At 41.3% G+C, this 18,835-nt stretch overlaps 1 protein-coding gene across 13 annotated transcripts in view; it reads right to left on the bottom strand.

The window, feature by feature from the left end:
* SEPTIN10 (septin 10) overlaps positions 1-18,835 on the bottom strand; it is a 49,324-nt gene that overhangs the window by 21,870 nt on the left and 8,619 nt on the right. For 2 of the 13 annotated variants that reach the window (XM_083735542.1, XM_083735552.1), the window contains exons 3-10: positions 16,786-16,897; positions 14,340-14,535; positions 12,133-12,319; positions 8,304-8,465; positions 7,736-7,832; positions 7,470-7,638; positions 2,894-3,026; positions 1,250-1,440 (exon numbers count right to left, since the gene is read on the bottom strand). The exons of 5 other annotated variants lie outside the window; for them this stretch is intronic. In XM_083735542.1, the coding sequence (XP_083591668.1) occupies positions 1,250-1,440; positions 2,894-3,026; positions 7,470-7,638; positions 7,736-7,832; positions 8,304-8,465; positions 12,133-12,319; positions 14,340-14,535; positions 16,786-16,897 (1,247 nt within the window). Of the gene's footprint in view, positions 1-1,249; positions 1,441-2,893; positions 3,027-3,348; positions 3,644-6,711; positions 6,789-7,469; positions 7,639-7,735; positions 7,833-8,303; positions 8,466-12,132; positions 12,320-14,339; positions 14,536-16,785; positions 16,898-18,835 lie in introns of those variants that run through there. 6 more of the 13 variants (XM_083735543.1, XM_083735553.1, XM_083735548.1 and 3 more) reach the window with 5 other exon arrangements.

The following is an 18,835-nucleotide window of genomic DNA, read 5'->3' as shown; positions in this document are numbered from 1 at the left end:
GAGAAATATCACATGGTATAGCCTTCAATTTCCCTTTTGTTTTCTACAACTCTGTTAGCTGTTATGTTGAAAGTGTGAAATATAAATCATGTAAAACAGGCATAGGCAAACTCGGCCCTCCAGATGTTTGGGGACTACAATTCCCATCATCCCTGACCACTGGTCCTGTTAGCTAGGGATGATGGGAGTTGTAGTCCCAAAACATCTAGAGGGCCGAGTACTCTTCTGCCAGCAGAATGGAGAACAAAAGCCATTTTAAGCAAACCTTCCTCCCCCTAGCAGCCCCACTCATACCCCAAATCTTCCCCAGAGAGTAGGTAGACCTCCAGAGAAGATTTGGGAGGTACGCTAGGGCAGTGGTGGAGGGCAGAGAGAAGGGAAGTCCCACTGCACAAGCCGAGTTCCATTGCAGAAGTGGGCAGACATCATTGGATGACTCCCTACTTTCACTACTGAGAAGATAGGAAATGTTCTCATTGAACGATTTCATAATTTAAAAGTGCACATTTCTATTGTGAAAACCATTAATAAAATTTTGCTTTACATGCAGTAATTCCTTGCAGCAGTTGAGATTTTGGGCAGAACAGTGGCTAATATTCAGCATTAGGAATACTCAGAGCAGACCCACAGAAATCACTGGGCTAAAAATAAGTTGCCTGTTGATTTCAATGAGTCTACTCAGAGCATGTTGGATACCACCCAATGAGTGCAACAGCTGCCCATACACAATACAGATTTAGATTGTTGACTGTTCCATAACAGCTTCTGCCACGACCACCAAACTACAAAAGCTGTTGGGAATTTCAATAGCATTCTCTGGAATGAAAAACTCAAGTATTAAAGCACATTGTGACCATGCGAATCTGTTTTCAATGACTTACAAAACTAACATACCCTAACCATACAACATTTGTAAACTACTTCCAAGCTCTAGTCACTGTGTTCTTTCCCTTTCTAATTTCTCTCTCTCTCTCTCGCTTCCTGTATATTCACAACTTCCTGATCTCCGATATCAAAACACAGCAGCTCAAGCCGAAAATCTTGTTCCCTTTGGTGGGGAAGGGGACATAAAAAGAAGAGTTTTCATAAAAGTGCCTGATGATATCAATAAGAAAACCTCAAACAACTTGCAACAAAATTTACTTATTTTTCATACTTCATGGCTGAATAATTTATACTACTTAAAATATTCATCTGAATTGGACAAGTTCTCCCTAAATCCTAAGATCCTCTGAAACTGATTACTTACTTTTTCCGATCCTTGTCTTTTTTTAAACCAACCGTGGGTGTGGGGGGCAGGGCCCTCCCTTGGAGTATGTCTGAAGCAGCCTTTCTCTTACTGAATGCACTCATTTCATCTTCCAGGAGCTTTCTTTTCTCATCTACTTTCATCCTCTCTTCTTGATGAAGCCGTTTTAAATGTTCAAACTTCACTTGTAGCTGAAGTAGAGCAAAAAAAAAAAAGTCATTTCGGCCACAAGGTGGCACTTAGCATTCCATCCTCAGTAATCACACAACAGAACACAGAGACTGGTTTTCTAAGAGTCAGAATTTTGAGCTTCGTGTTCCTATTTTATTGACATTACGCACACCTGCACTTACAGTAGAATCCTAACCCTTTCTGAATTTAGCATGGCTTACTCCAAGGTGAGTAGGGTTAGGAATGCAACCTAGAGCCGTCTACAAGACCAATGCCTTAAATTTAAATCCTTTTTAACGACAAATGCGGAAAAGAGTATATTAAGTAAACTTTTCAAAAGGAGCACCAGCCTTTAGGATTATTCCATATTCGGTTTTCCTTTTCTTGGTAAATGGAGAACAGGTCAAAATCGTAGGAGGAGGAGGAGGAGGAGGAGGAGGAAGACATGGGTTGCCATACGTCCAGATTTTCCCAGACATTTCAGCGATTTCCACCCGGACAGAGTTTCCTGGCTATTTCTGGGAAATTATGGATGTATGGCAATCCTAGATTTCTACCTCAATCAATCCCATCTCTCAATATGCATATGGTACTGAGAGAAACTATGGCTTTGGGTCAACAGTGTATTCCCAGCTTGAAGGGACTGACCCCTCTTAATCCTCTTAAAGTCAACTTTTGAGACCACTGAGCAATTATAAATTGCTGCCTTATACTGTATCGTTGAACCCTCTTTAAAGACAACAAGGAGTTGCCATCTTAGATATACATAAAATGCTTAATTTAGTGGCTTCTCCTGTTCCAATCAGCTGGGAAGCAAAACATGACCACTCACAGATATGCTAGTGGTTTCTGCATAATCAGAGGACTTACTCTATTTGTACATAAGAATTATCATATTTGTAAACCAAAGAAACCTTTGGGGGGGGGGGCAGGGAGTCAACCAAGCTTCAGCCAGAGCTCAGAACCTAACCAAAGACCCTCGTTTTCTCCAGCTGTTTCCCAATTCTGCCTCTACAGGGGCAAAAGTGCATAACTCTTCCAAGAAACCTTTTGCTGAAATTCCCAATTGGCGCTCACTGCATGCAGAAGGAAGAGGAGGAAGAACTCTGTGACCCAAGGTGAGGCTTTGGAAAAGAAAGCGAGTGGAAGCATCATGTGCACAGCACAATATTTTCTTCCCAACTCCTACTGGTCCTGATCTAGTTCCAGCCATGATCAGGATGCAGAGAAGGCCCTTCCATAAATGGGACAGAGCACATACAGCCAAAGCTATTCTTTTTTTGCTGCCAAAGAGACAAACCATAGTTCTGTGGAAAGAGCAAAGCTCCAGCTCGTGCATGCGATTCTCTTCAGTGCATTATTTTGCTGGAAGCTAGCCAACCTATTCTGTTTCTTTCTTAAACACAGTATTTTATCTGTTCACACTACCACTGCAACCAGATCAAATTCAGAACAGTAGGCAGGCATTCTTACTTCTCGCTCAGCTTCTTTCAGCAGTGCTTCTTTCTCCTTGACCCTCTGGACGAACATCTGCCTCATCTCCTCTTCTTTCTGCTGCAATTCACCAAGGAATTCATGCCGCTTGGCTTCGTACGTCTCCTGTAGACTGAGGATCATAAAATGTAAGCAATTTTATGCATTCCCCCCCCCCATTTATCTCTTTACTATACTGTAGAAGAAGGGGAGTTTGGATTTGATATCCCGCTTTATCACTACCCGAAGGAGTCTCAAAGCGGCTCACTTCTCCTTTCCCTTCCTCCCCCACAACAAACACTCTGTGAGGTGAGTGGGGCTGAGAGACTTCAGAGAAGTGTGACTGGCCCAAGGTCACCCAGCAGCTGCATGTGAAGGAGCGGAGACGTGAACCTGGTTCCCCAGATTACGAGACTACAACTCTTAACCACTACACTGGCTCTCTGTAATCCTTTCGAGTAACAAATGCAAAGTCATTAGTTAATTTGATCTTAATCTTAATAGCAAGAATACAGACCAGTTCTTCACCAAGCAACGTTGCAGTTCTGAGCTCAATTAGAGGAAAAGGCAGCACAGGTTATTCAAGTTGTAACAAGGGTGGTAAACAGCCCTTCAGATTTGGCTTCAACAAAAAGATTCTGGAGCCTTTGAAAAGCTTCATCTGAGATGTTCTCTGACCCAGAACAGTTGTAGCAAGGTAATGCTCCTTTGTGACAATGACCTGCATTTCAGGAACTATGCAAGGTCAGTCTGCCGTGTGCAAAATGAACAGAACAGACAGTCACATTACCATAAATACACTGTGCACAGACTTAAAAGCATAGGTTGTGGGGATTGAGAAAGTTTTTCCGATTTCAGCTAATATCCTCTGTTCTTACAGTAGTTAGATTCAATCTCACTATTTAAAAGACATTACCATTTTAGAACTTTCACAACAACAAATTCAAGTCCATAAGGGGCTAAAAGGCCCACATGACATAACAATTAAAATAAAAATTTAAAAGCATGAAGGATAAAAGCAAACAAATTATTCTACAGAGGACAGGTTGTGGGCAGGTATCACCAACTAGCCTTCCAATAGCTGGAAATAAATACACAGCTGCTCACATCAAGGAAATCCTAATGCTATAATCCATGCAAAATTATGCAAATAGATTCCATTTCCAGAACTGCTTTATTTTTGCATAAATAAACGCTTATTTATGTCAAGGTTTTGTAGAATTTTCCTCTTATTGTGAGGTGTGAAGTCATTTCGTGTTGGTTTTGAGTTCTTAAATTGTTCCTTTTTTGCTTTAAAGGCTCTTGTGCACAGGAGGGTAAAAAGTTTACAGGGATGTTTTACTTATGAGGATTAAGCAGCCCTGTTAAGCAGCTCATCCTAAGAACCTGGCGACTGAGCCAAGCTGTGGGAGTTGTTGCAGAGGTGTCAGTCTGCCTAGTTCTGCAAGTCTCCATAGGCTGGGTGAGCAGTTTGCCTGCCCCCCACCCTCTCCTACAATCAGCGTGATCAGCAGAGCTGCGAATGCAGAGGTGACCCCACTGCTCTGTTAAGTTGTGTCACTCCCCAGCCAGGGTTTGGATTGCAGCTGAACACTCCTCTCCCAACTAGCTAAAAGATTGGTAGGGGCGTGAAAATACTGTAGATAAGTCAAGCGAGAAGACAGGGTAGCTGTTAAGCAGGCTGTGGCACCAGAAACTAGAAGAAGTGGATTTGAAGACCTGCAACGGAGAAAGGGACTGAAACACTGCAAAAGCGTTACAAGAGTGGAAAGGAGCGAAAACAGGAAAAGGTCTCAGAAGCTAAAGTGAGGGGTGCAAACTATTGCAGTCCAGAATAGATGGGCTTGGCTGGATGTGTTCATCTCTGTTTATGTTATTTTTAAACAACACACATAGCCCGCAATAAATAGTTTTCTCAAAAACTGTTTAACTTCTTGCCTTAATAATTCTTAAATAACAACAAAAATTGGTTTGGGGGAAATTGGTCTAAGACATTAACCCCATATCTATGGTCATACTACTATAACAGGTTGAGCCAACTGGCATAAAGAATAAATACAACATTCCAGTCAAACTGAGCCGTATCAATGTTGTAGGGCAGGTGGTGAGAAATTCAGGGGGGCTGCAGTTCAGAGGTTCACCCAATGTCTCCAATTGCGCCATCCTTCAGTCCTTATTTTGAGGCAAAAGAATGTGGGACATTGCCTACAACGCACTGTGAGAAGTGGGGGAAATGTCTGAAGTCTGGTGTCTCACCACAGTATTTATTGTGGCCAAAATGCATGTCAGCTCTAAAAATGTATCAGGATGCGACATGCAGCGATATTATGAATAGAATGCAGGGCAATAAATGAATCGTGGCGAAGTGGGCAAAACCCCCTGCATGAGTGGCTGTGGGATTTCATTCTTAAGCCTTGACCCTAAACTTGGAGGTAAGCCTGTATGATAGAAAGGGAACTTAATTCTGGGGGGGGGGGGAATGGTTAGGATACAAATGCTAAGCAATAAGTTCACAAGGGCACTGAGCCTCTGAATGTCAGCCTAATGGTGCATATACACACAGAATGTCATTTTCTCATTGTTTGCCTGGCTTTCCAATTCTTCTCTTCTTCACATGCCAGGTCTGGAACCTCCTCTCTCTCTCTCTCTCTCTCTCTCTCTCTCTCTCTCTCTCTCTCTCTTTAAACTTCCTCATAGAATGCTGGAAGTGTCCTTCCTTCCTTGCACAAGGACAGCTTGATATTCTCGCAGCTGTTCTCGCTACAAAGTCACTTTCCAGTAAAAGAGACTACTCTGAATCAGAAAAAAAAACTTGCTGATCTTACGGCTGAAAGCCGAGTCCAATATCACTCTAATAAATACAATGAAAACAGCCAGAGGTCTTCCAAATATCCCACTCCTGGCATCTATTAAGGAGAAAAGGTGCCTTTGAATTTAGAATTTTGTAAAAAGAAAAGAGGAACCGAGTTATTGAGATGCCACTGGTTTTTATTTTCACCAGGAGCAAGGGACCCCGGCCCTCCAGATGCTGTTAGACACCTGACTCCCATCAGCCCAGCCAACATGACTAATAGTCAGTGATGCTGGTAGAACTGTGCAGCTAAACATCTGGAGGGCCACAGGTTCCACATTCCTGCTTTACACCCTGACTAGTTCAGCACTGCCACCTTGAATGTGATTCATTCCGAAGTCTTAAGAATTGCTGAAGACTGTACAAATTGCCCGGGAATTTGGGATCCTCCCTCCCTAGAGATTATGGCTGAAGAGAAGTATGGAAAACCATATTGTCAGCAATGGTCTTGAGTCTTGGCAATCCTGCCATAGTCTGATCCTTAAATAGATAAGCTGATGCTTATCTATTTTTTTGCTCCCCAATGAATTGCACAAAATCAATTGGCATTTCCAGTCAGTGCAATACTGTAACATATGGAAAGGGCCTATCTTGGCTTATCACAGAAACCCAGTCAGTACCTGGAGAGTAAATAACAAGGACTTAGCTACACAAATAAAGCATTTTAAGTGTGTTGTAAACTGCAATATACAAATGTGACACTAGATGGTGACGGTGAGCTATGGCAAATTCAGTGTATTTTTCAGAACATTCTTTAAAAAAGCATTTTCACAGCGTTTTTTAATATGTGCGCAGATTCCACCCAAGTCACTTTTGGTGCCAGTGAATCCACTCAGTTATTGCTTAAACTTTTTCAGCACAAGCATCAACAGCACAACTTTAGATGTTTAGGTGTTAGTAACAGGAGAGGAAGGACAGTAGGAATGAAACACAAAGAAGAAAGTTTATAGAGAAAGTTTTTACTTACATTAGTCGGAAAGACAAAAGGAAAGGAAAAGAAGATAGTGCACATGAAGGAAGAACTGGCACTGGCAAAAAGGAATTCTGAAAGAAATTAGAAAAGGTCTTAGGTTTACCTTCCTGCCTGAGAATACAATTACCTTGGACCACTTCAAGCTTATACTCTCTCCACAGAGTTACTTTCAATTTCTTTGTTCTCAGAGAAGAAAAGGACCACTTCAGTAGAGGATAATGCAAGGACTCGCCATTCTTCAAGCCACTCTCAACTGAAAAAGCACCATTTCCACTTCTGTCAGCATCATGCTCAGTTCAGAAGCAGTAGCGCCAATATTGCTGCAGGACCACAGAAGGCAACCATGTGCCCACTGACACAACCTCCAGCATCAGTGCTGCGCTCCTGAGCCAGCTGGATGACTGCTGTAATCTGAACAGAGCACCATTCAGCACAGCAACAGAGTTCCTTGGGCTATAATCCACAGCTGCACCTGACAGCCAGATGTCCCCTGCTGATTTGCTTTGCAATTTTAGCACTAATGCAACTCTTGCTGCCACCACGGTATATTTCATACTGCCTAATTACCACTGAACTAGGGACTGACCCAACAGCGTTCAGAATGATGACTAGCTAAGTGCTTTAAGTAAAAGAGTAAGAGACGTATTTAGTTTTTTGCAATATTTTTCGAATGCTACGTTTCCCCATCCTGCTGCTAGGAGGGTAAATAAACGTTTTAATTGTTGAAACATCGGGAAGGCTCACTCACTTACCTGACGGGTTTGTTTTCTTGATCGGTGTCTCGGAAGCCCATCTCTTCCAATTTGCACCGCCGGTACAGTTCGTAGTGGCGCATATGAGTCTGCTCTCTCAAGTCTTCCATATTTGTACAAATCAGCATTTCCCGAAGTTTCACAAAATCACAATGGTTCTCATTTTCCACTAATGAAACGAAATAAGATATTACTTGCATACCTTTCGCATTTACTATGCAATGTTTCCAAAACAGTACTTACACAAGGACTTCCTATTTCAGTACCTTGCACTATGCCCCAAGGATACTGGCGAGCTTTTACTATTTTGTTTCCAATTTTGACTTCTTCTGTACTCCCCACTACGGCAAAGGGCAGGTGTCCCTGTGAAACAGAGTAAATAAAGGTGCATTGCTATCAGCTCAATAAGTATATTAAAAAGTACAATATAAACAATAACATATATCCTAATTACATGAAAGATAACTGCACCATTTAAGAACATGGAAGTGCCTCTGTGAAATATAGAAATAGTTCAGAATTTAAGAATCAGTTAAATACCATTGGGGGAAATGGTTAAATACCATTGGGTATTTACCAATGGGTATTTACCAATGGTTAAATACCATTGGGGGAAAACAGGGGGATTTTTTAACATTCCTGGCCTAGTTTCAAAATGTCAGTCTTTGCAACCAGTATAGTGCCATGTCCCACTCAAAAGAATTTTCCTCAGGGTCCATTTTGTTATCACTATCCCTTGTATGAGTGAGATGTATCCACTATAGCTATAATGGCAAACAATTGGCAGTACAGATTTGTTTGAATATGTTGTTGTGGGGTCAGTGAAGTACTTACATTCATGCTGGCATTGATTTTGGCAATGCTCTCATCATCTGTTGGAAACTGGTAGATCTGGACTCCATTACTGACCAGCTCACTCATGATTTTGATCTTAAATTTCTGCAGTTCAGATTTAGAAATTGTATCTGCTTTGGCTATAAGTGGAATAATGTTCACCTATTTAAAGAAGTAAGAAGTATGTGGTTGTGATATACGTTCTTGTCAAATTCCTGCATGTAATTTCTTAGACACAAATTATCATAATCACTGAATAAGCTGTTACAACAAGATACTCGGTTACTGACTCAACCAAGTAACCTCTTCAGTACTACAAGCTGCTTCAGAGAAAACTCAAGCAAAGAACTTATAGTTTTCATTTATCTGTAGTGTCATTTGGACCTTGATCCACATTAACTAAAACCATACATTCAACATTGTTAAAAAAGACATGAAAATTATACTAAAACTTTACCTGTTAATAATGAGCTATCCAAATGGATGAACATAAAAAAAGACAGCAATTCAGTATTTTTTAAACTTTTTTTTTTTTACTAAGGAATCTGTTTACTTTTCAGAGGGAAAGGTGAAATCTTGGTTATATTATGCTTTATGTTTAATGAACTACCTAAGAAAACAGTAATGATCTTCACAAAGGGTCCTCTGCTAGCAATTTGCACTTCAGTAAAATGCTCTGCAACTTTTAAATAAATTCCTTATCTCTGGAAGTGTTTCAGAGCCTCCTGATTTATCAGTCAAAATTATCTTGGGCTTCTAAATAAATGCTGGCAATCATAACCAATTTCAAATGCTTGATATAGGATGAATCCTAGCTTTCCTGTCTGCCTGCCATCCGGTTAAAGTTATAGGAAAGACTATTTATATTGCTGCTTGTATAATGTTTCTTTTGTACTTGATCCACATTTCTAGATGTTTTCCTCTGACTCAGCTACAAGCTAAAAAAGAAATCAGATCTACGTCTTTCACACCTTTAAAAAAAAAAACAACCTGAATTCCTAGCTAATTAGGTGAGTCACTGGTGAAACCTCGATTAAAACTTCTCCAGCTACCCTCACTGAGAAATAGAAGCGGAAGAGTTAAGAAAATGAGAGAAAGGGTTGGGCAAAATTGTGGGACCTGGGTAGAGTTGATGGCCTGGTGAAGGGGAAAGAGTCAGATTGAAAGCGACTTCATTTGTGTCCCTCTCCAGTTCCTTGTTCAACTAAGACCACACCTACACTTCCTCAGGTTGCTACCAAGGGCATTCTCCTGGCAATTTAGGCTAATGATAAAGCATTTGAGGCATGTACCTTCCTTGAGTTCCACAATTCATGATGATACATTGCCGTTTTAGAACAGCCATTGCTTTAAATAGAACTTGCTGAACCTGCGATTTAATTATTTAAACATGTACAGAAGACTCTGCTCTTTGATTTTAAATTAATTTTACACTCCCTCTGAGGAGTACTTGTTTTAGTTAATGGTACTTGCATCTCAAAAAAAAAAAAAAGTACGAAAGGCTGTTATTTTATTTAACATGGAAGAGCTTACACAACGAAACGGCAGAGGAAAGGCTGCTGAACAAAACGCCACATGGGTTAATGTAAAGCCTCACCCCCAGAAGTCAAAATGTTTACCTAGACCATATCAATATAAATCTAAAATTAGAAATAGTCTAGTTTGAATTAGCTACAGTTCAACAACACCATGAACTCCTCTGTAAATAAAGAGCTACAAACCCCAGCTGCACATAGGCAGGAGCAGAACTGACTCACTGTTGGCAATGGTATAAAAACACACACGCTACGTGCTTACACAGCTCCATCTGCCATCGCTGGCTGTGACAGTTCCATACACACATGCAGCTTGGGTTGACAGCCATAACCAAGGACGTCGGTCATAGAAATCTAGATGCTTTGACCCATACTAGGGCTTCATTGGAAAATGCAGCAAGTCAGCAGGTCATACGCTCTATAGAATTGGGCCACCTAAACATTTTGTTCACCTTTCATTAAGATGATATGCACAGTCAGACCTTAACTATACATGAACTATTATTTTATCTGAAATGATAACTGTGAAAAATTGTTTAAACATCCATCCTGGAGAGTTGATATGAATTCCAATTGCCTAATAAATGTGTTTTAATTTCATCTGATTTTAGAGATCACGTTTCCACACACAAAACCCAGCAACTGCTTTGGCAAACAAACAAAACCCAGTGACTGTTTGGGCAAAGTTCTTGTTTTCTTTTTAACATGTGACTTCTAAAATGAGATGATATTAAATCTAGAGTTGGGATTTCTAATAACCAGAAAATAAACATGCAATCGGTCACAACTATCTAGCTTGCTGGTACCAGCTGCTTCAATTTCTTTCCTACATTCCTCACCCTCTTACTGATTAAGAAGTGAAATTGCATGAAGCTATAAAAAGAGCAGGACAAGTATCTTGAAATGCTTTTGTTTTGCAGTACAGTTTATCTCTACAACATTTTTAGAGGGGCCGAGATCAGTATATTAGCACTTCAGAAGCAGTTTCTATCTTCTGTCATTTTTTTTTTAAAAAAAACCAACTATACTCTCATCTGGCAGGTGCTTAGATGCATTTTTCAGACTATATTTGTGTCAGGGTCTATACTGAAATATCAACATGAGCTATAGTCATAAATTTTTAAGAAGCAGTAATAACAAAGATGTAAAAAGCCCACATTTCCTGATGGGCAAAGTTAATATAAATTCAAAACAATGTATAGTAAGCCTACAACTTACACAAGGGTTAAATTCCGGGGATCATGCCTAAGGCCAAAATCACATCTAGTCAAAACACACTGGGTGCAATGGCGGGTGGGATTGCCAAAGTTCGCCCCCTTTATTATTTTTTAAAACATTTTACCAAGCATGTAAAGCTAAATGAGCACAAGATTAATGCACATAAATTATGGGCATAATGTACATAAAGGTAAAGGGACCCCTGACCGTCAGGTCCAGTTGCAGATGACTTTGGGGTTGCGGTGCTCATCTTGCTTTATTGGCCGATGGAGCCGGCATACAGTTTCCAGGTCATGCGGGCAGCATGACTAAGCCGCTTCTAGTGAACTAGAGCAGCGCACGGAAATGCCGTTCACTTCCCGCTGGAGTGGTACCTATTTATCTACTTGCACTTTGATGTGCTTTCGAACTGCTAGGTTGGCAGGAGCAGGGACCAAGGAACAGGAGCTCACCCCGTCGCAGGGATTCAAACTGCCAGCCTTCTGATTGGCAAGCCCTAGGCTCAGTCTTTTAACTGTTTTATCCCTAAAGGTAGGTTAGTAGACCTTTTCCTACTAAAAAAATGTTGCCCTTTATTCCTGTCACTTCCCCAAGAATAGGCCTAGAGCATGAAATCACCAAACAGGTGACCAAAACCAGGTTTCTAGTGAGGGAGAGGTAAGAGTGCATAGATATTTCATCGCATCTAGTCACCGATTTCACCTCAGGCATCATTGCCTCTCTGCAACTCTGTTATGAAGCTCTATAATCCCTTTGCTTGTTCAAAGGCAAAATAACTTTATCCTGAGTTTTCTTCAAAGTAACAGGCTTTTAAAAACTGAACATGACGAACGATGTTTAAGTAAACTTTGGACAGGGGAAAGGCTTACTCAATTTCACTTACGAAATGCTTATTTTCATTGAAACCTTTATTTGTCCCTGACAACAAGACTGGATTGCAGTTAAAACGGCATCTTAAATATATTTTCATAATGCTGCTATATTTTTTTAAAGGCCCCTGTGAATACTCTAAGAGTTCAGCTGCAAGAAAGATTATTGCTATATTTTTTCCTCTAAAGCTGGCTTTAACATCTTACCTTGCTATCGAGATTTTTCATGGTTAATAAATCAAGACTTTTGAGGGAATGCCCTGTGGGTGAAATAAAGTAGAGGCACACGTGGATGCGAGTGTCATGGTAATTATATAAAGAGCGTTTAATTTTCAGCTCTTCCTGGAGGTAAGACTCAAACTGTGCATCTATGTAATCCACTATTGGCTGGTAGCTGGAAAGAGGAGGGGAAATACAATATTAGAAGACAGAAGTGAGTTTCACTCCAATACATGAGCCCATGTCCCCATTTGCCCACAGAGGCCTTCACTGAGGCCCTCAGGGTCCCCTATCCCACAACAGCTGAAATTAGGCTTGAAAGAAGAATTCTGCTGTCACCAGTAGAATAGGTTATGATATGTACTTGGTTGTGGTGTTTGTGGTGCCCACAACAGTTTCTCAATTTGCAAACGGGCCCATGCACCCCAAAGAGCATCCCATCATCCTTAGCTAACAGGACCAGTGGTAGGGGATGATGGGAATTGTAGTCACAAAACATCTGGAGGGCCGAGTTTGCCTATGCCTGCATTAGGCAAAGCTCCTACCGCCGCTGATCATATAGCACATAACCCCATCACAATCAGCTCTGACTGGAAGGGGTGGGGGTGCCTTGGAAGAGCCCAGTGCTTGTTCACAGGCAACCGATGCTTAGCACTGAAAAAGGCCAGGAGGCGAGGGAGGCTGGTCAGCACCAGTTGGGGCTGGGAATGGGTTAAATGGGAGCTGGAGAGAGACAGGAGCACACAAATGTCACAAGGGGTGGCCTGTCCCATTTTGCTGACCGAGGCAAAACGGGAAGGTGCCACCCTGCACACAATGCCCCTGCCGAAGCCTCACATATCGGGGTTGCACAACTGCAGCTTTCAAGCTCTGGTGAGATTTCCAGAGGCCACCATGCAATTTCACAGGAATCACATGAGATCCCGCTGGAAACCACTGTAGCCGCTTCTCCTCGCTTTGGCAGCAGGTGCCCCTTGGATTCTGTCATCCAAAGCAGCACCTCAGTCTGCTACATGGATGGGGCCGTCCTGCAGCTTAGGGTGGTTGGGATGGCTTGTCACACTCACCAGAAGGGCAAGTGCACCTTGCTATGGTGAGCAGATTTAGGAATGGTTGAGAATCCTGCACAAATTAGTTGCATGGCCTTGGCCACAACTGTTCCATGGTGGATTTTTTTATTTATTAATGAATGTACTGTATTTTTCGCTCTATAAGACGTGCCAGACCACAAGACGCACCTAGTTTTTGGAGGAGGAAAACAAGAAAAAAAATATTCTGAACCTCAGAAGCCAGAACAGCAAGAGGGATCGCTGTGCAGTGAAAGCAGCAATCCCTCTTGCTGTTCTGGCTTCTGGGATAGCTGCGCAGCCTGCATTCACTCCATAAGACGCACACACATTTCCCCTTACTTTTTAGGAGGGAAAAAGTGAGTCTTAAAGAGCAAAAAATTAAATTTGTACAGTATTTTAGTTCCATACATTCCAGGAACTAGCTTTTATTACTTTTTTATTCAAAATATTTATTCATGGCCCTTCATCAAAAAAAGATTACAGGGTGCTGTACAGAAGTGCGAATAAAGCTTGACACACACACAAAAATACAATTAAAAAAACGAAACATAACGTAGTACAACAGACAAAATTAAAATAAAATAAATAAAATCACCGGATCGTTTTAATTAATCCTAAGAAAATGGCCAAAGTCCAAAGAGCTGTTCATTTAGCCAAAAGGGACTTCGTTTTTTTAACGGCTGTTCCTACATGACAGATGGCAGACTGCTTTCAGCTGCCCAGTGGGGAAAAAATTGACATTACAACGGTCACAAACAAGCCTTTGGGCAAGCATACAGTAGGCGTTTGGATCCTGACCATTGCCTCTAGGATTGGAGTGTTTTCCCAAAATAATCTGTCGATAAAATGATAGTAGGCTTTATTTTGTGATTTAAAATAAATGCTTCCCATATTAGCCTGTATAAATGGGCAATTTCTCTAAATATTTTGTTCAATGTATTGTTGTTTAACATTTGTATTGCAAACTTCCCAGAGATTTCTAGCAAAGGGGAAGTGGGAACATGATGTCAAAAAATAAAATAGAATTGCATCAGAAATACTATCAATACCACCCACTTGTCAGAGCCAAGTTGACATGTCACAGGGCAAATTAAGAGGACATTATTTACGTGAGCAGATACTAACCTATCTTCCTTGTTTATCTGGTCACCAAATCCAACGGTATTGACAATGGTCAGCTTCAGTCGAACATTGCTTTCTTGGAGTTCGTATGTCTCGGCTTTAAGTCTTACATTTGGCTGAAAGTGTGTTGACACACGGTCATCAAAACTGGTATTAAACAAACTATCAGTCAAAGTTGATTTCCCAATTCCTGTCTCGCCTAAAATTGAAGACAGGTAAACATGTACTTATATGAAACGAACTAGAGAAATTTCACTGCAACATAAAGAGGTTTCTCACATTTGGGGGGGAGGAATGAAAAATGTTATTCGTTATAATTCAATGCTAGGTTTATTCAGAGAAAACACAATCTTTCTGCATTTCTTTGTAGCTGTATCGGATCACTATGTCATTTCCCATAAAGGCACACACAGTACTATAAAGTGGTACCTCGGGATAAGTACTTAATTCGTTCTGGAGGCCTGTTCTTAACCTGAAACTGTTCTTAACCTGAAGCACCACTTTAGCTAATGGGGTCTCCTGCTGCTGCCGCGCCGCCAGAGCACGATTTCTGTTCTCATCCTGAAGCAAAGTTCTTAACCTGAGATACTATTTATGGGTTAGCGGAGTCTGTAAGCTGAAGCGTATGTAACCTGAAGCATATGTAACCCGAAGTACCACTGTACCCTATGCTCCCTCTCAACCATATTTGTATTTCCCGCTTCACCCTCAATTTGTTTTTTCACTCTATGGGAATAACATTCATACCATAGTGGCTTATGACAGGTTGGTAGCTTCTTTGAGAGCAAAACTCCTACTCAACGCAGCCTATAACATTTTTTGTTCTCTCTACACCTTATTATCTTTCAAAAGAGACTATTGTGAGAATACAAGGCTGTTAGCTATTTCTTGTTCCTGCAAAATTTGAGGGTGGGATGAGGTTTGGATTAACATTAGTCTGTGGCAATGTCATAGTACTCATGGCCACATTGTTGGCAAGGCTGTTTTTCAGAATATTTCCTCCAACATGTTCCCCCCCTCCTGCAAACCTTTAGGGGCTTGGAGCAATACTCTAGCCCAATCTTCAACCCCAATTCAGAACTTCATCTGTTTACCTGAACTGGTACTAGAACCTTGACAACAAGATATAAATGCTTTGCCACACTCTTAACTGGGCCAAGTGCTAGCAGCACATGCTAACTGGGGTATCCAGCATGGGGCCATTCAAATGTTGAGCACTACAATTCCCATAATCTCTAATCCAGGCACAGGCAAACTAGGCCCTCCAGATGTTTTGGGACTACAACTCCCATCATCCCTGACCACTGGTCCTGTTAGCTAGAGATGATGGGAGTTGTAGTCCCAAAACATCTGGAGGGTCGAGTTTGCCTATGCCTGCTTTAATCGTTGTTGAGGCTGATGTGAAATGCAATCCAAAGTATCTGGAGAGCACCACACAGTAGTAGACTGCTTCAGATCAGAGACAAGAATTTCACCAAAAGCTGAAGCGTCTTTTGGGGCAGGATGTAGCAATATTTCCATTTTCAAGTAGAGTGCAACCATTCTGGGAAAGAGTATTTACAGAAATAAGCAAAATCACAAATCAGAACATACAATGTGATCCGAGCCTATGTTTATCGACAATTTTCAAATATATTCAGCTTAATTTATTATACAAGGAACTTGTTACTTTTCTTCTGGTGGCAACACGATTACTTGTGGCAAAGAATTGGAAAGGACTTGATCACCTGCACATCTCAAATGGAAACAGAACATATGGACAACTGCTTTATCTGAGAAAATAACTTAGGGGGTATGTGCCTTGAACAATGTATCCGATATGGATGATTTTTGTTAAAATTGTATAAAATATTCCAATGAACACCCTGGTGACTAGCACCCACTGCCCATATACATGGACTTATGGGGAAATATTATTCTGTTACATTGGTATTTTTGAAAACCAATAAAAATCTTAATAATAATAATAATCTTTCAAGTAGATTGCTAAATACAATATGCATACTGCATCTTTTAAACAGGTCTGGAAAGCACATGTGAATCATTGTGACGCTGTTTACCTTCCCGCCGGAGTGGTACCTATTTATCTACTTGCACTCTGACGTTGTTTCGAACTGCAGGAGCAGGGACAGAGAAATGGGAGCTCACCCTGCCGCGGGGATTCGAACCACTGACCTTCTGATCGGCAAGCCCTAGGCTCTGTGGTTTAACCCACAGCGCCACCCGCATCCCAATAAATGAGTAGTAACCCGTTAAAAGATAACCAACAGTTTTGTGAAAACATAAATGTTGAAAACACAGTTAAGGATAATTAAGCCCAATTATATAACTATCCTGCAGGCAATAGTCAAGGGAAAATGGTAACAGTCCCTTCTCACAGCTTCAGATTTTCTGTGAGAATGAGATTTAAAATGAAATCATTCATACTGTTGATAGCTATTTTACTTACCAATACAGAGAATGTTGAAGCAGAACCCCTGATGGGTCGATTTATTAACCAACTGATCTGGCAAACTATCAAAACCAACATGACCAGACAAGGATAAAGGTCGGCAACCCTGCTGTAGAGAAAGAGTACAGTGAATCGGGATAAAAGATTGCAATGTTATTATAACTACCAGTGATTCATTGCCAAGCTTTTTAATTAAAAAAAATATAAGCAAATAATAACCATCATGAAATATACAAAAATAACATGCCTGACCCATCCCAACCCAAGCTCCTGAATAAAAAATTGCAATTGTTAGCCAAGAACAGAACCAATAAATGCATACCAAATCTCACTAAAAACCATTGTCTTTTTGTTGTCCATTTAAAGCCTGTACTTGTTTGGTAAGTTTTTCCCTTGGAGCAATGGGCCAAATTTGTTGCTGCCAACAGTCTATTGATAAATTGTGCAAGCTCTTCCATTTGCATGCAACTCGTTGCCTCACTGCCACCAATAAAGATGTCATAAGCCCTTTATGTAGCAAGTCTCCATTCTTCCAATCAGAGCTAATTGTGGGGCACAAAGGGCTGACTGTTGAGTCACTGTGCTAATCTCCTGAAAGATGTTTATAGCTTCACATAATCACCAAATGTGGTAGAAGGGTCCAATCTGGCCACATTCCCTTCAACAGAGTGGTGGGGCTGATTTTACTGCACCTCTGTGGTGTCGGGAACCGCATATGAAAGAGCTTAAAAGTTGTTTCTCTAGTTTTAGCCAATATCAGTAATAGAGCTTTTTCAGCTCACATATTACAAAGGTCTAACCCTTGCAGTTCCTTCTCAAAGTCAGGTACCATCTATGAAAGACACACCCCAGTCAGGCAAAGGCAATCAAGGAAAGAGGGAAGCAAGGTTGGTGGGAGATGCGGCTTTGTGAGAGTTTTAAGGGCCAGACAGGGAGGGCCAAAGAGCCTGAGCTTCACCATCTCTGATCTAGCTGCAAGGAAGAGGAAAACCTAAAAGAAGGGTACAGGAGTCAATACCCCTTTTTTAAAAAAAAACTTTGTGCCGCTCTGAACATTGTTTTTCAAGAAAAAATACAGACGTACCTTAGAAGTCAAATGGAATCCATTCCAGAAGTCTGTCTGACTTCCAAAGTGTCCAGGAACCAAGACGTGGCTTCTGATTGGCTGCAGGAAGCTCCTGTAGCCAATCGGAAGCCACAGAAGCCCCCCCCCCCGGATGTTTGGCTTCCAAAAGAACGTTCAAAAACCGAAACAATCACTTCCGGCTTTCAATCATTCGGGAGCCAAAACGTTCAGCTGCTAAGCCATTTGAATAACAAGGTATGACTGTACTGCTATTCCCCACAACAGACCCAGGCTTCTCAACCCGAATTCTACTGGCATGCACAGAGAAGTAAGCAGAGGCTGCTCTCTCACTTAACATTGGACTTTGGGGACGCCTTGGAAAAGAAAGCACTCGTACATCTGCTTTCCTTGAAGATCAACACAAAGTGCGACAAATCCCCTTTCCCTTCTCTGCCTCATCTGCACATGCAGGTAGTTTCAGGAAGAAGCAAGGGCTTCAGAAAAGGAGGAATGCATTTGGAATCCTAGTGAGCTGCCTTCCCGACATCTTGTGCAAACAAGATGCTAACCCCTTCCCTTTCCTTAAGCCTCTATACATGCAGAGGACAGAAAAGTGGCCTGTTGTCCCCCTTCCACATCTGGCATTGTCGAAAATCCCTCCCCCTCCAAGTTCTTTGCAACATGTGCCAAACTAGAGAGTGGTGATCTTTGTGCTGGGAGCCAGGGCGCAAGTGGCTGCCAGAGGGGAGTGGTTACTACAGCTGACTCAATTTGTAGACTCCTGCTAGTACAGCACTGGGTAAGTTGAAAGAAGATCTATACCATTTTGATCAGTGTACATATCTGATACACAAAAATATACAGCATATCACACACTACTGTATGTACTTTCCCAAGTGACCTTTAAAACCACGATAAAGAGCCACTTTCACTCATAAAAATAAGCCAGGAATTCTGGCTTATCGCAATCTGAATCTTAAA

The sequence above is a fragment of the Podarcis gaigeae genome (assembly GCF_964106915.1).
Source record: "Podarcis gaigeae genome assembly, chromosome: 4".
NCBI classification, from domain to species: Eukaryota; Metazoa; Chordata; class Lepidosauria; order Squamata; family Lacertidae; genus Podarcis; species Podarcis gaigeae.
Note: the sequence above shows the minus strand (reverse complement) of the source record. Positions and strands in the feature narration are given on the sequence as shown.